The sequence below is a fragment of the Sceloporus occidentalis genome, unplaced genomic scaffold, assembly GCF_023333645.1.
Source record: "Sceloporus occidentalis isolate IW3139 unplaced genomic scaffold, rSceOcc1.0.p SCAF_11, whole genome shotgun sequence".
NCBI lineage: Eukaryota > Metazoa > Chordata > Lepidosauria > Squamata > Phrynosomatidae > Sceloporus > Sceloporus occidentalis.
Genome location: NW_028316991.1, coordinates 12739332 through 12753935, shown reverse-complemented (window position 1 = coordinate 12753935; position 14604 = coordinate 12739332). Strand labels below are relative to the sequence as shown.

The following is a 14604-nucleotide window of genomic DNA, read 5'->3' as shown; positions in this document are numbered from 1 at the left end:
AAAAATCCTAAAAAAAAAAAATGTGCCACCACAATACTGATTAAAAAGAGTACTTTGTCATTATAGATGAGTATTCTTTTAAAAATGTGTAAGGATGCAAAGCCTTCTTTTTAATAATGTGGACCTATAGTATAGCATATAGGCGAAAAAGGTCATATATTCCTATATATTAATTCAATGGAATCATTTTACTAAACTATTTAAAAAAAAAATACACAAGGTTTTTACAAAAAAGGAGTACGTTAGACCAGAAAGGGACAGCGTCTATCACCCAACACGTTAATTCTCTTCCCCCCAGCTACTTTTAGCTCACCTTTCCTGGTCCCTCTTCTGCTATGTTAGATACTACTTGTTACGTCCTGATTGTCTATTGTACAGCGCTGCAGAATATGACGGTGCTGCATAAATCAATAACAATACTTTACAAACCACCTGCCTTAACCCCTAATTTAACCAGATTAGCAATTTATTCCTCGCCCTCAATGCATTCCATCAAAAACCCAAATGTGGAATTCTGTTTAAGAATTTCTGATATTGGTAAATAGTGACAGTAAAAGAGCTAGAGTACAAGACATTAAGAGAGAAAATAAGGGGGGGGGGAGAATGAAAATAACGGCTATTATTGTCCATTTCGGTTGTTCTTCCTTCTGCATTTCTAACATATTTGGAATTTTGGTATAAGTCAAGATATAAAACAGGAGCAGGAGTGGGCTGAACCGGGGTGAAAATCAATTCAAAAGGGAAAAAAAACAGTTAAGTGCAGATGTGTAAATGCACGCTGGATCCTTTCATGTCTCATCTTTCCACCGACTCCCCGGGAAACACTGCACAGAGGATCGTTGGGTGGTCAGCAGTCATTTAGATAATCGGCCCGGGAGTTTAAGCTTCTGCTCCCGTGACGTAAGACGTGCGTTACGCACCAAAAGGACTATGATATGCGGTGTGACAGAGACCACAAGCCGCAGAAGCCCACATCTAAGAACCCCGATAGATAGCAATAGAATGATTATGCGATAAGTGATACATAGTACTGTAAAGACAATTCATTCATATATAACCTGAATTGTGAACAGCAAGTATACGGCGCACATGGACCCCCTTTATGCCTTACCCCTGACACAGCTTTAGTTTATTATATAATATAGTTATTTAATGTTATTGTTCATTTCTGTGTCTGATGCATCACAAGTACAATTGTGTTATTGTAATATATAACAAAGCACGTAGATAAATATAGCACGAGATACTATCATGCTGAGGCAATATGTGATGAGCTTACTTGAAATGTAAAATTGTGTAAAATTGTAAAAAAAAATTAAAAAAAATCTTGTTAACCTCATATAGAGCTGCATTTCAAGCACATTACTAAATCAGAAGGCGCATTTCCTGCAGTGGGATGTAATTATGCTCATATTTTCATTTTTGATAAATTGCAAGGTAAACACGTCCATTTATTTTAGATATAAAGACTCTTAGTGGCAAAAAGTCCAACAGATACATTGTCCATTGCGCTAAACTTACCCCCCCTCAAAAAAACCTAGCAAATATGTTTGAAATGGCGATTGTTAGTTGGAACACAGAAAGAGGTTGTGGAAGCGAACAGTGCACGATACATGACAACTCGCGAGGTGTGTAAACACGGCTTCCGAAGTTAACTTAATTAATGTTACGCTCCTTCAGACTAATCAGCGAGGTCATGAAGCCGCAGCCGAGTGTAGCCCGAGGCTCCCACACGTTATGACCTTAAACCCAACAAGCGGGGAACGCTAAAGCCCCGTAGTAAAGCACGACGACATACTGAAAATAAAGAACCTCTCAGTTTAAACAATAATATCATCTATTACGAGAAAGGGCTTGAAGGCTAAAAAAAAAAATAGTTGAGAGCAGTAAAGGGCTGAGCATTTCTAGGGTGATCCTTATTCCATTATATTTATTTTTTTCATTTGAACTTTTTTCTGATAACCCTGGATTTCAGAGATTTTTATATTTTGACTGACCTGATTATTTTTTTATTCATACTTTACATGTGGAAAATCTCATTTTTATGGCAATAATTATAAAACCGTAATAAGACCTACATATAGTATAATTGCTTCATAGTCATGGGACCTAGGGGGCCACGCAGGCTCCCATTTGCAGGGCTCCCTAAAGCATACTCGGTGGCAGGTTAATTGATTCCTCCGCTACTAGGTGTTTTCAACTTCTGGGTTATTACTCTATATTAGATTGGAAAACATTGATGTGGCTTTTGATCCTTTTTTAGAGAAAAGTAACGCCCGAGACGCTACAAGTCTTGGAGAGGCAGTAGCGTGTTTGTGGTGCACTGTATATGTAGCAGGCGTTGTAATTCTGTGATTAAGCCAGTGTATTCACTAAAGTATTGACAATTACTGACACTTTGTACCAAACTGCCTTGTGGAATCAGGATTTTATGTGCGTTTGTGGTGCAAAAAATATTCTCATTGGAAGGAATAGCTCAGACAGCTATTCCTTCCAGCATTTAGCATTCGGATGAATGAGGCGTATTCCGATGAATGAGGCGTATTCCGATGAATGAGGCGTATTCCGATGAATGAGGCGTATTCCGATGAATGAGGCGTATTCCGATGAATGAGGCGTATTCCGATGAATGAGGCGTAGTCCTTAAGTGTTTTCAGGACTTCTTCAGATGAGCACAAGTGGATCAATCAGAAGTTCTGATCTTTGCAATTAAACAGCCACCTGTGCTCATGCAGGGAGAAATCAATTGATGGGGGTCCCTGAAAATTGACTTTGAGAGGAAAAGGAATACTATTTAGAACAGAAAAACGCAACAAAACACATGCTGAACTTCCAAAGCTGCAGACAGGTTTCAATGAAATGCATTTTGAATGTACGGACTCTTTCGATCCATATTATCCCTTTGCACACTATATTTTTATATACTTTCTGGTTTCCAGTTTCATTAGACTATTTATCAACCAGTTAAAAAGAGCTCATAAGACGTGTATCAGCCGTAGAAGCTGCGTGTGCCGGATTCACCGGGAGGACTGTACCGCGGTCAGAGAGCGTGTTGTGATATATTGAACAGATCTCCAGGCGCACAACACAAAGACGTACGAGAAACGCTAGCTGCTTTGTCTCTTTGCAGCTGAAACACACATACGATGGGGTTTATTAAAAATCCAAATATTTGCTCTTCCTAAGGGGTGCTGCATTCATCGGGCCGATGCCTCATGCTGTATGCTCTTCAGTCCCTAGCGGGCCGCGAGAGAGATATTATGACGAACGCAACTGACGTCTTGGCATTTTTATACAAATAGCCCCCTGCTAATGTAATGCAGGCTTACAGTAGAAATGAATATATTATTTATGTGGTATCTGTTAGACATGTTCGGGGATCCGGAAGGGAATGCCACATTCCATTCCCTCATTATTTACTTAATGTAAGCAAAGTATTATGGAGGGTATTTCAAACTCCAATAGGCCCAGGCACTTGACAGACTGGGAAATGGCCAGGGAATGATTCCAAACACATGCTGCACAGCAAAGAAACATTAAAGCTTATACTAATGGGATGGAGACCCTAAAACAGGTTTGCATTCTTCCTAAGTGTCCCTGTTTAGGAGGGACAGTCCCTCTCTTGGACCGTAATCCTCGTATCTCTCTTTCTTATCCCGATGTCCCTCTTTTCTATTATCTTAAAATGTTTGGGGAGTATGAATGTATCCGAGTGCACTAGAGCTTTTAAAGTTACAACAATGTGTATAAAAATAACCTAATTTCTGTAAATAAAATACATTCTCGTGGATGCCTTATTCGGATATATATAAATCAGTCGCAATTATATAAAAAGTCTGGATAAAGTTCCACCCCAAGCACACCCCATAAAACAAAGGTGCCCCTATTTTCCCATAGCGTCTCGCGGAGAAATACTCTGCAGATTGGCTCACTCCTCATGGGTTTGGTGGCACATTGTCCTTGCGGGCTAGTTAGGCTGGAGTCCTAGAGGAGAAGGCATTGTGAGTGTGCAAACATGTGTCCCCAGTGTTTGTAAACACACGCACATACACAATAAACACGCGTGCTCGGAGCAAACACTGCCTACGTCACTGATCTCCGAAAATATCCCAGCTTGACTGCTCTTTTAAAGGAAGGACTGCTTATTACCAGCCGGCTTATTTAATCTGTAATGTAAACTGTTTGAGTTATGGAAATGCATCAAAATATACTCGGGAAGCTTTGTAGTTTAAAATAATTCTTACACAGAACCCTTCGGGTGCCAGAGGATTGCCGAGTGTATTTTGTACCCTTCTGGCTCCCAAAAGCCAGCCATGTGAACCTTATCCATGAAAACCTGAGAACAAGTGCTCAGCGCTCTATAACTGGCAGCAGGCATCACATGAAATAACATCAGTCTTCTCATATTATACGCTTTACAGCATTAAAAAGCACTTAAGAGCAATGAAATAAAAGCCTGTGGAACATTTATTTGGAATTAGCCAATTTATATGAAATTAATTCATTTCTACTTTAAACACTGTGATTCTTTTTATTAAACCCCAATAGCAGTAAATAGGAAAGTATGGAAGAAAATATTTTCCTTTTGCTACAAATGAGTTAGAAGGAAAGCTAAATAATCCACCATGAAGTGAAGATGTTTCTTGGGTTTATAGATTGGCAGTTCCAATGACTCAAAGTGGCAAGGGTTTAAAGGTGCTGTCCCACTTATCACTTTCTATTTTCGGCTTTTTATGTGATTAACCCTTAACAAGGAAGGATATAATGACACTCTGCTTGCCATAAAAGAGAACACAAGTGGAACAACAACTTTAATTGGTTCTTTTTGCATTGATTCTCCTTCATGGCATTGGCTCTGACTTGGCTCACAAATTTTAGTTACTGAAATAAACTGTTGTGAATCGGGCTATTCGCTGGTAAACGCTTTTGCATTTTGAAGGATCCTCCCCGATGTCAAGGGAACAGAGATCTGCAGGCTCCGGTGGGGTACTTGGTAGGGGCTTGCAGCCACTGTATTCATAGGTAATTATATTATTATAAAGATAAAAAAACAGCATTTTCACAGCATTCAGCAGGGAACCAACAGATACTCAGGTTGGCCAAGATTGGAGGAACCTGGCCAACAGTGAATTTGCAGAGCAGCATCTGCCAGACTGATGGCTGCATCTTTGTGGTAACCAAAACTTTAAGGGAGCACCTCATATTTAGCAAAAGATTTAATTTAGATTAACAGGTCACTTAAATACAATGTTAGGGTTGTCATTATTGGTCTTACATGTTCCTGACCACCCCCGTTTAATTTTCTTCACTGCATCAACAAGGAAGCATAAACCCGATTAAGTAATTAATCACCTTCTGTAAATGTAAATACTGCAGGCGGCGCTATAGTAGGTGGTAAGCAAAGGTGGATATGTCCTAGAAAGAAACGACATGAACAAAAGCATCTGCAAATCTGCTGTATCCGAGTCTACGTATTGTTACATTTTCTAGGATCGCTCCACGTCGTTGTTCATTTGCGTCATTTATTAAACATTCTATACAGACCACGTTCCTGTCATTTTTATGCAATTAGTTGTATGCTTATTGCCTGATAAATTCAGCCAAAAAAACAGAACACCAAGTACCGTATTTTTCGCTCTATAAGACGCACCTGCTGATAAGACGCACCTAGATTTTAGAGGAGAAAAAAAAGGAAAAAATATTTTGAGCTAAAAAATGGGCTAAAATATTTATTACAATAACTGAATAAGCTATGAACACAGTAAGACACACACAGTAAGACACACACAGACACAGTAAGACACACACAGACACAGTGAGACACACACACACACAGTAAGACACACACACACAGTAAGACACACACACACACACAGTAAGACACACACACAGTAAGACACACACACACAAACACAGTAAGACACACACAGTAAGACCTCCCTCCCTAACCCCCCTTCTCAGTATCTCCCCTCTAACTCCCTAACCCCCCCTTCTCAGGATCTCCCCTCTAACTCCCTAACCCCCCCTTCTCAGGATCTCCCCCCCCCGCCCCGGTCACTTACCTTAAACTCCTGTGTTGGAAGCGTGAGGCGTTTGTCTCGGGTGCCGGCACTTCACTGCTGAGCGCCGGCGTCTGACGTCATATGCCGGCGCCCAGCGTAAAGCGCCGGCACCCGAGACAAACGCTTCCAACACAGGAGTTGAAGCGCTGAGGTAGGCGGCAGTGGCGGTGGCCGCCGCCAGCAAAGGATTCCTGTATATCTGTCAGGCAGGGGGGCCCGAGAGTTGCCGAGCGGTTGTCTTCAGCAACCGCTCGGCACCCCTTGGGCCCCCCTGACTGGCAGAAATCCAGGACTCCTCTGCTGGCGGCCGCCGCCGCCTGCCTCAGTTGCGACCCCGGATTTATCGGCGTATAACACGCAGGTAGGGTTTAAGCTCCGGATTTTAGTTAAAAAAGTGCGTGTTATACGCCGATAAATACGGTATATCGTTGCCCCCCCCCTCCCTCCCTCCCTGCCTGCATCTTCGCTCCATAAGACGCGGCTGATTTTTCATCCTACTTTGGGAGGAAAAAAACTGCGTCTTATGGAGCGAAAAATACGGTATATTTTGCAGGTTGAGTTATCACCTTGAAGTATCAATCATTAATACAAATGACATGTAGTGGTTGTGTTTGGTGAATTAATACCAGTCTATCAGAGAATGGCACGATTGAGAATGGGATGGTAAAAGGTATTAAAAAAAAATGTTTGTGTTTTAGTGGCAAATCCTTTTAAAAAAAATATATATACCAAAAATTGATAAACAGCTACATTTAAATTATATTTATATATATATATATATATATATATATATATATATATATATATATATATATATATATATGTTTGTAATCTAGTGTGCAACATCAATTTTCCACTGCCTGGGAAGAAACATGTGGGTTTCTTATTGACAATCTGGTAGAAATGTGTTCGCATTGCTTACAAAAAACCGACTATTTTTAAATTTGCTTTGTATTCTCACGGTGTTGTATTAAATTGCACCAGCTCATTTTTCAATTGCCAAAAGCAATTTCCCAAGCATTTTGCCCCGGCCAGCGTTAAGCGTTCTGCCAGGTTACTGCATCGCTGCGGCCAAATAAAGCAGCCCAGGGCAGGGCACGTCTCCGGCGCTCTCGTGTTGCGCGGCAGCCGAGGAACGCTAATGAAAGGAATACACGCGGAAACGCACTCGCACAGGAACACCGCGTCGGCATACCTGCGCTAACACGCCGCACCTGCCTGGACACGGTCCACTCGCTAATTAGATTGGCTTTTTTCATGCCGGCTAATGCATGCGTTTATTGGAAGGAATGAACGTATCCGCCTGACTGTAGCAAAGCATCTGCGTTAAAGTGTTTACTGGAATATTGTATTAACCCTCACTGTGCCAAAGTGGTGGTTTCTGCTCTGCAATGAACCGAACATTTAAAAGGCATTGGATTCCTTGATAAACAAAATTATATATATATATATATATATATAAAATATATATAAATATATATACACACACAGACACGATCTGTATAAAAAATATGTTCTTAATCAAATAATAATAAAAAATATATATATTTTGGTAATAGACTATCTCTAATTATTGTATGCTTTCTTTCTTATGTGCATACATTTAAAGATTTTATTTTCTCACCTGACATATGACCAACCAACATTCCCACGGGAGTTTACATTTATTTTTTTATTTTGGCAACTACCGTTTTAATTCCACCTTGCTATTCACACACTTCTTTTATTTCATGTCCCCCTACTGGACACCGATTGCCCGGGTTTCATTCATGTACTCGCTGCAGCTAACTGTGTAATCCCCGCTGTTCCTTCATGATTGGCTTAGCCTGAAAACCTCTTCAAAATACGACATCAATGACACCGAAAACGGTATAAAATAAAGTGTATACAAAGCTAGTTATTGTGGTATTTTTTATATTGGGTACGTGACGATGCTGTCGGATCTCTGCGATGTGATGTTGATGTACATCAGATGGAAGGTTACCCGTTGGCTACCCTTGACCTCTGCATTCTATTAATTACTGCAAATTCCTACTGCAATGAAGGTAATTAGCAAAATAAAGGAGAGCCTGGAACATGAATCAGCTGTTACGACTGTGGTAGTCAAGAACATTTTAAAGAAAAACCAAAACACTGGCATTAATCTACACATTAAGTCTGCGGATCCTCGAATGCGTTCGTCTGTACTGCGGGTTGTGTCTACATGACACAATGCCGTATTGGCTTGGTCCCCACCTTTGCTGTTACGTTTTATGTTAGCCAAAATGCTCATTAAACTGTAACGGTTTCAAGGTATTGGATGGTGCTCGCAGATAACCTGAAATACATCATGGCTAAACCTCTGGCACGATACAGATTGGAGATGAGTTACCCACAGAAGTCTCATGCTTTCCTGCAACATACGTGAGCGTATACTCCTTCTTGCTTTAAATTGTAGATTGTACACATTATATTTATGTGTGGTAGTGCCTATTTTAGCTGAAGCAGCTGAAACTTTAATCTGATTTTCCATCAAATTCTAATTACTGTACCCATCTTCTGTCACTCTCTTTCAGATCCCTCTCCTTGGTGAATAAACTTGCCACATACAAGGAAAGACCCTTCCAGATCAAATTGTAATATTAATAAAGCCCACATTTCCCGAGGGACTGATCGATAAGTTTACTTCCTGGAACGCTTTTCCCACGGATCACCCTTTTCTCTGAAGCACACAGCCTTCTGTGCCTTGAAAATGTCTTAAATGTCTTTGTGATCTTCTCCAAGCTGTATGTAATATTTAACAGACTAGGTTTATGGTTTCAATACGGCTACCATTAATTAACCAACACGGTCACAGAAGGTTTTTTCCATTATGTGAACTACAGAACGTAAGGAGTTTATTAAGGAGACACATATAACACGGGTATTGATGCGTGTCTTCAGATGGATCGCTTACATACATGGCCGCATTAACATACCAGTTTGTGATGCTTTTTGGGGATTTATATAGTGATAGCGGAGTCATCTATCAGAAACACTTGCCTCAGTTGTGGTCCCCATGTCAGCAGATGGGCTGCATGTGCTGGTATCTGGAGGAGCGGTACCAACGCTGCTTCTGACCGGAGAGCTGGGGGTCTGGCCGGCAGGGGTCTCGGTGTACATGGACGGGTGACACAGGATGCCTCTCCTTTGGATCTTCTCCCATACTTTGCTCATGGTGTCCGTTAACTGGTATATCAGCTCAACCTGAAAAACCAGAGGTTATACACGGGTTACAGACTAACAGGTATACATCCAGAAGAAGTGTGTCGTCTTTAGACTTATTGTTAATCGGTACATTTCCCGACACATTCATAAATGCAGCACATTAGAAAAGCAACTGGCCTAAGCGCATTAACCCGTCCTAACCCATCCATGGTTAACCTGACACTTAATATAACTTGTTTGTGCATAAGCATTGGATAAATATACATAGATAATAACAGTTGCAGTTTAGTTGCAACACTATTGCCCAAATTATCACATGGCAATTGTGAATGAAATGAATAGTGTCGGGGCATTCGATCGCTTGTGCGGCTGTCATGGCAGCTCTAAGTGACAAATGCTCTGTGGGCAACCAGACGGTGATCATTTTAGGGATAATCAGTAATCCAGTTACTTGTGCAAATGCAGCGTTGACTATAAAACCAGTGCAGTTATGTAATCCTTGGACTGGAGTCTAGGCTGAACCCTGAATATGACTTTGGCACAAATAATTAATGGTTAATGGGTTGAAATGTATCAACTTACCTACAATTCAATGTTTAGTGACTAAAACTCTTAAGGGGAACCAAACACAAACACATCAGGTCCTTATCCTACTGCTTTGTAGAAAACAATATAACAGTCAGTCTTAGTCAACCGACAGCAGTGGCATACTCTGACCACAGCCAAGGAGGGCCTGGATGGCAGATCACTCTACTGGAACATCTGGGACATCCCGGACTAGGCTACCCAGAGCTCTCCCTCTTCTGGGAAAGTGGCTTCATGAAAGGATGTAGAGAGCTGGGGAGGCAGGGTTTCACCCGGAGAATACCGAGGTATTGGGAAATCAGGCTTCGCAGAGAGGACAGCGGCTGAAGAGGAAAGTGGTGAGGGGTGGCTGGGACGTTGACCTAAATTAAGCCTACGGTAGCCCCTACGGACTTACCATTCAGAATAAACCTTCAATAAAGCAGATAATCCATTAACCCTTCATGCATCATGGTTGTCTTAAAAAAATTGTCCCCACAACTTGGTGATAGTGGAAGTTTATTTTGGCAGCTTTGCCCTGGGATTAAATGAGTCAATACGGATTGTAACAAAAAAAAATCGCTTTAGTGACTCTGTGATCGTGTCCTAAGCACATAATGATCAAATTCACTGATGGCGTGTAAGGTCCTTATATACAGTAAAAAGCACTTTATCCCAAACGTTACTAGTTATTGTAAGAGGAGAGACTCTCAGACTAGAACATTTTAATAAATAGTCAGAAACTCGGTCCACTCATTAAATTCTAATAAAAACAAAATAAAACTTTGTTTACTACAACAACAACGGCCCGCACCCATTACACGCTCTATCTGAGACATTTATAGTGAATCCATGTATTCTCTATAAACAAAGTCAAACACATTTAGAGTTTTCTTAATAGTATGGATCTAATTATATTCATACACTCCTAAAAGTAAAACATTTAATTAACCCTTTCATTTTCCTAAAATGATCTGCATGTGCTCGTGAAGATGGGATAATTATTAAGAGTAAATATATAAAAGCAAAGTAAGCCTCTACAGCCGGATTAAAAGGAAAGCCTGCGCTGCCCGGCGTAACGGCCCGCGGAGAATTGTCATTCCAATATTCGCAGATCGTACTGTTTAACTTGCACGTTGTTTGACTCTATCTCAGATATTTACACAAGCCTTTGTAAATAAGCATTAATCACAGAATTTGTGTGACAACATATTGCCACGCAGTGTATAAAACAAGGCTGGGTACAAAAATGCTAACACAATCTATAAGCAGATCACAGCTGGATGCCATATTCCTCGCACATTGAGGGGGAATATTTTTTTATATTTTCCGCCTTTTTTTGCGGCCTGGGGACACACACAGACTCGGAGCTGCTCCCTATGTGGCCGAACAGATGCAGTAAAACAGAGGTCAAGCTCCATTTGATCTAAAACAGCACTTGATTTTTTTTCCTCGTTAAAGTTTTCAACACTCGCTATTTTTCTACAAAAAGGAAACATTAGGCAATTTACATAAATCGCTCTTTGTTTTCAAATTAACTTCATGGGATGGTTATAAGCATCCTTAGGCTATAAAATCATTTGCAGGATTGTTTAATATGTTAAGTATAAGCGATACAGTCAAAAACAAACAGCCTTCATTCTCAAGCTCGCTCTGTATCTGGATCCTACAAATATCTGAACTATCTTAATGGAATGCCAAATACTCAACGTCCATGTCAGATTTCTCCAAACATCTGGGCACTACTTGGTTTTTTTGGCTCCTAAGCAAACACTGACTCAGGGGACCCTTCTATAGACATCATTTAAGGAGACTAATAGATTATTAAACGGTTTGTGTTTTATTATATTATAGAGATGCATGGTGGTAAGAAATAGCTTCAGTTCCGCACAGGTTACACGTTACATTAAAACTTTTGCTCATCTTTCCATGCAGTGGTACATCTATGTCTCTCTATATCACATGGACAGATATACATTTTATTACATACATACAAAGCTTCAACAATCACAGGATTAGTTGCGTGGTTTTGTGACACATTCTAACCACCAGCTGATTAATATGCTGCAAACCTTTCACATCACGATCTAGAAGGGACTAATTACATGTGTACTTGCTGATAGCAAAGCCTCTGTTTATTTTTCTGTGCCGTGTATATCGGCCCAAACATTTGGTGGCAGGAGTTGCGAATGGATTGTCTGAACCTTGCCGCATGGATTCACAGAAATATAAACAATTAAAACAATTCCAGAATTAGACGGTCTTATCTGGATTTTAAAATTTGATGATATAAAATTATAAATTACTAAGTGCAGTAAACTGCTATTTGCCATTGCCATAATTTGGGAGTTTTTTTTAGTTGAAACCTCTCTTTATACAAAATAGAGGAGCGCACTACCTAAAAAAATAAAAGGCATAGACATTCAGATTCCCAGGTTGCCCCTAGAATAATAATGCTCAATAAACACACAATACAAAGCGAGAATCCGGTGCATGCCCAGCGGTTACTATTGAAAAAACACTGAGGTATAAATGTTGGGGATTCCGTCACACTTTATGGCCATATTATTGCTCAGCCCGACACTACATCAAAGTAGCCCAAGCTTGGCGAGCCCTATCTAATTCTTAATGGCTATTTTGTTTATCAAGGATCTCAATCAGTGGGACTGCTCTGTATTTTAACCCAAAAGAGACCCTCAAGCAACTTAAAGCCTTCTCTGGACACCATTACGGAGGCACCACTGTATTTACTGTCTTCTACCATATAGGTTGAGCTGTTGCTCTTTTCATATTCTTATAATCATCTGGTATATAGAAAAAAAATAATATGCTGTCTACACATCAGATTTCCAAAATGTTTACGAGTTGTTTTTAATCACAGGGGGAATAATTATGGAACATCTTTCCTAGAAATGTGACATATGATAGACTGCATAGTATGGGCCAGGGTCACCCAGCTGCAGCGAGGCTGACCATAAGCCAAAATATATTACGAAAGGCCAAATATTCTGTTCTGATCCGTTGTAACAGATTTGGAATTCTAACTATATGAACAGTGATACTTTTAGTGAAACATTTAATGTCGTGACCTACATGGAATGCAACACAAATTTGACACTTTAAGGGTTAGAGAAAATTAGAAAGGCTCTACACGACATCACCACAAACACCAATGATGATCGCTTGTAGGAAAACTTGGATTTAATTTCCACGCTCATTCTACCTACACCATCATAGGTGTACATGGCATTCACAAACATGGTGGACATATCTGTAGCAATGGTGTGTGAGCATGTGAGCGTAACTTGATATCAAAGATATAAAGAATGGGCGTTCCCATCTGAAACATTATATACTATCTGATACTATATATTTGTAGCCAAAATGCAGTGATTAATCTTGAGGGGCCTTTCTTGTGTCATTGGCTCACTCACGTGCGCTGTTTTTCTCAATAATAGTAATTATCTCAATACATTGTAGACCTTTGTAAACAGGATTTACTTTTCCCTATAAAAAATAACTTTTTTTTAATTTATTTTTTTTAAGTCATTTAGATTTTTGGGAAAATATATGAAAGCAGCTAAAAGTGACTTATTAACCATGGGTCAAATCCCATTACTACAGGAGGAACTCCTTTAACGCCAACATAGACCAGTCTGAAAAAGCGTGACGGTGGGGCCCGATGCTGTACTTCATTAATGCCTTTGAGTGAAAGCACAGCCTCAGCTCCTCAAAAAGGAGATTTTAACTCACTAAAAAAAGTTTTAAAAAAAAAGAGTAGAGGTTTTAAACTGTTACTGTTACATCGGAGAGCTTCTACATCTTCCCGACATTCCTTCCTCCAAGTGTTAAATGTTCCCAAAGAACGCAGCACCTTTAATAATAAACTTCATGGTCAAGACAACACTTCTCCTGATTGCTGTGGTTATTATTGCAGTATTATGCAACACGTGCCAAAGCATTGACATTTTGCTCTACCGGCGGGCCATTTTGCAGGTTATACAAGGCCATCTCCTAATCCGACACACGGCTACAGCACTGAATACATGAACATACTAGCGGGGGGAAAATCTAAGCAAACTTTGAAGTTGTGTCTTGCAGCTGTAATCACCTTTTTTCTTTTCTCTCCTTCTGATTTATTCCAGGCAATTTTAACCGCGAGGCGCACTCCAATCAAAATTTCATGTAGCGTGAAAGGGCGCGAGGGTAAAAACTGGAGTGGAATTTTTATAGTCTTTTAGCAAGTGAACGCACATAAGACAAAATAATCATGTGTTAAGATTCAAAAAGTCCACATCTGATCCCTATTCCTTTCTTTCACACAACAGATACTTTTACTTTTTGGCTACACGAGGCTTGTTTTCAGGTGGGTAAGAGGAAGCATAGATTAATTATGAAACAAAACACAATCTAACCTTACCCCACTTAGCGATCTGAGAATAAAAGAATTACAAAAGGATTACCGGTTTGTCCGGTCTGTCAGTGTACGCACTATGATTACTACTGACCTGTGGATTGGAGCATTTTATTTCTAGTGGTTCAAGATCTACGTGTAGACAGACCACGAAAGAGTGTCCAGGGTCAGGCTCAGAAGACGACAGGCTGTGGGAGGTCACAGCGAGGGTGGAAGTGCAGCTCATGGGCTCCACTAAGTTCAGAATCACTCTATGATCCAGGAGAGTATAGACACTGAAATGCTGAAGACTGATGGTCCAAGGAAATGCTACACCTGGTTGGAAAGAAAGCGAAAACGTGTAAAGAGTAAGACGATGCTAACGAGTTACATACACGG

General features: G+C 40.3%; 1 protein-coding gene across 1 annotated transcript in view; it reads right to left on the bottom strand.

Annotated features, from left to right (window-relative positions):
• LOC149305589 (intermembrane lipid transfer protein VPS13B-like) overlaps positions 1 to 14604 on the bottom strand; it is a 383703-nt gene that overhangs the window by 170747 nt on the left and 198352 nt on the right. The window contains exons 23-24 of the mRNA XM_089477585.1: positions 14321 to 14541; positions 9084 to 9287 (exon numbers count right to left, since the gene is read on the bottom strand). Coding sequence (XP_089333711.1) covers positions 9084 to 9287; positions 14321 to 14541 — 425 coding nt within the window. The remainder of the gene's footprint in view (positions 1 to 9083; positions 9288 to 14320; positions 14542 to 14604) is intronic.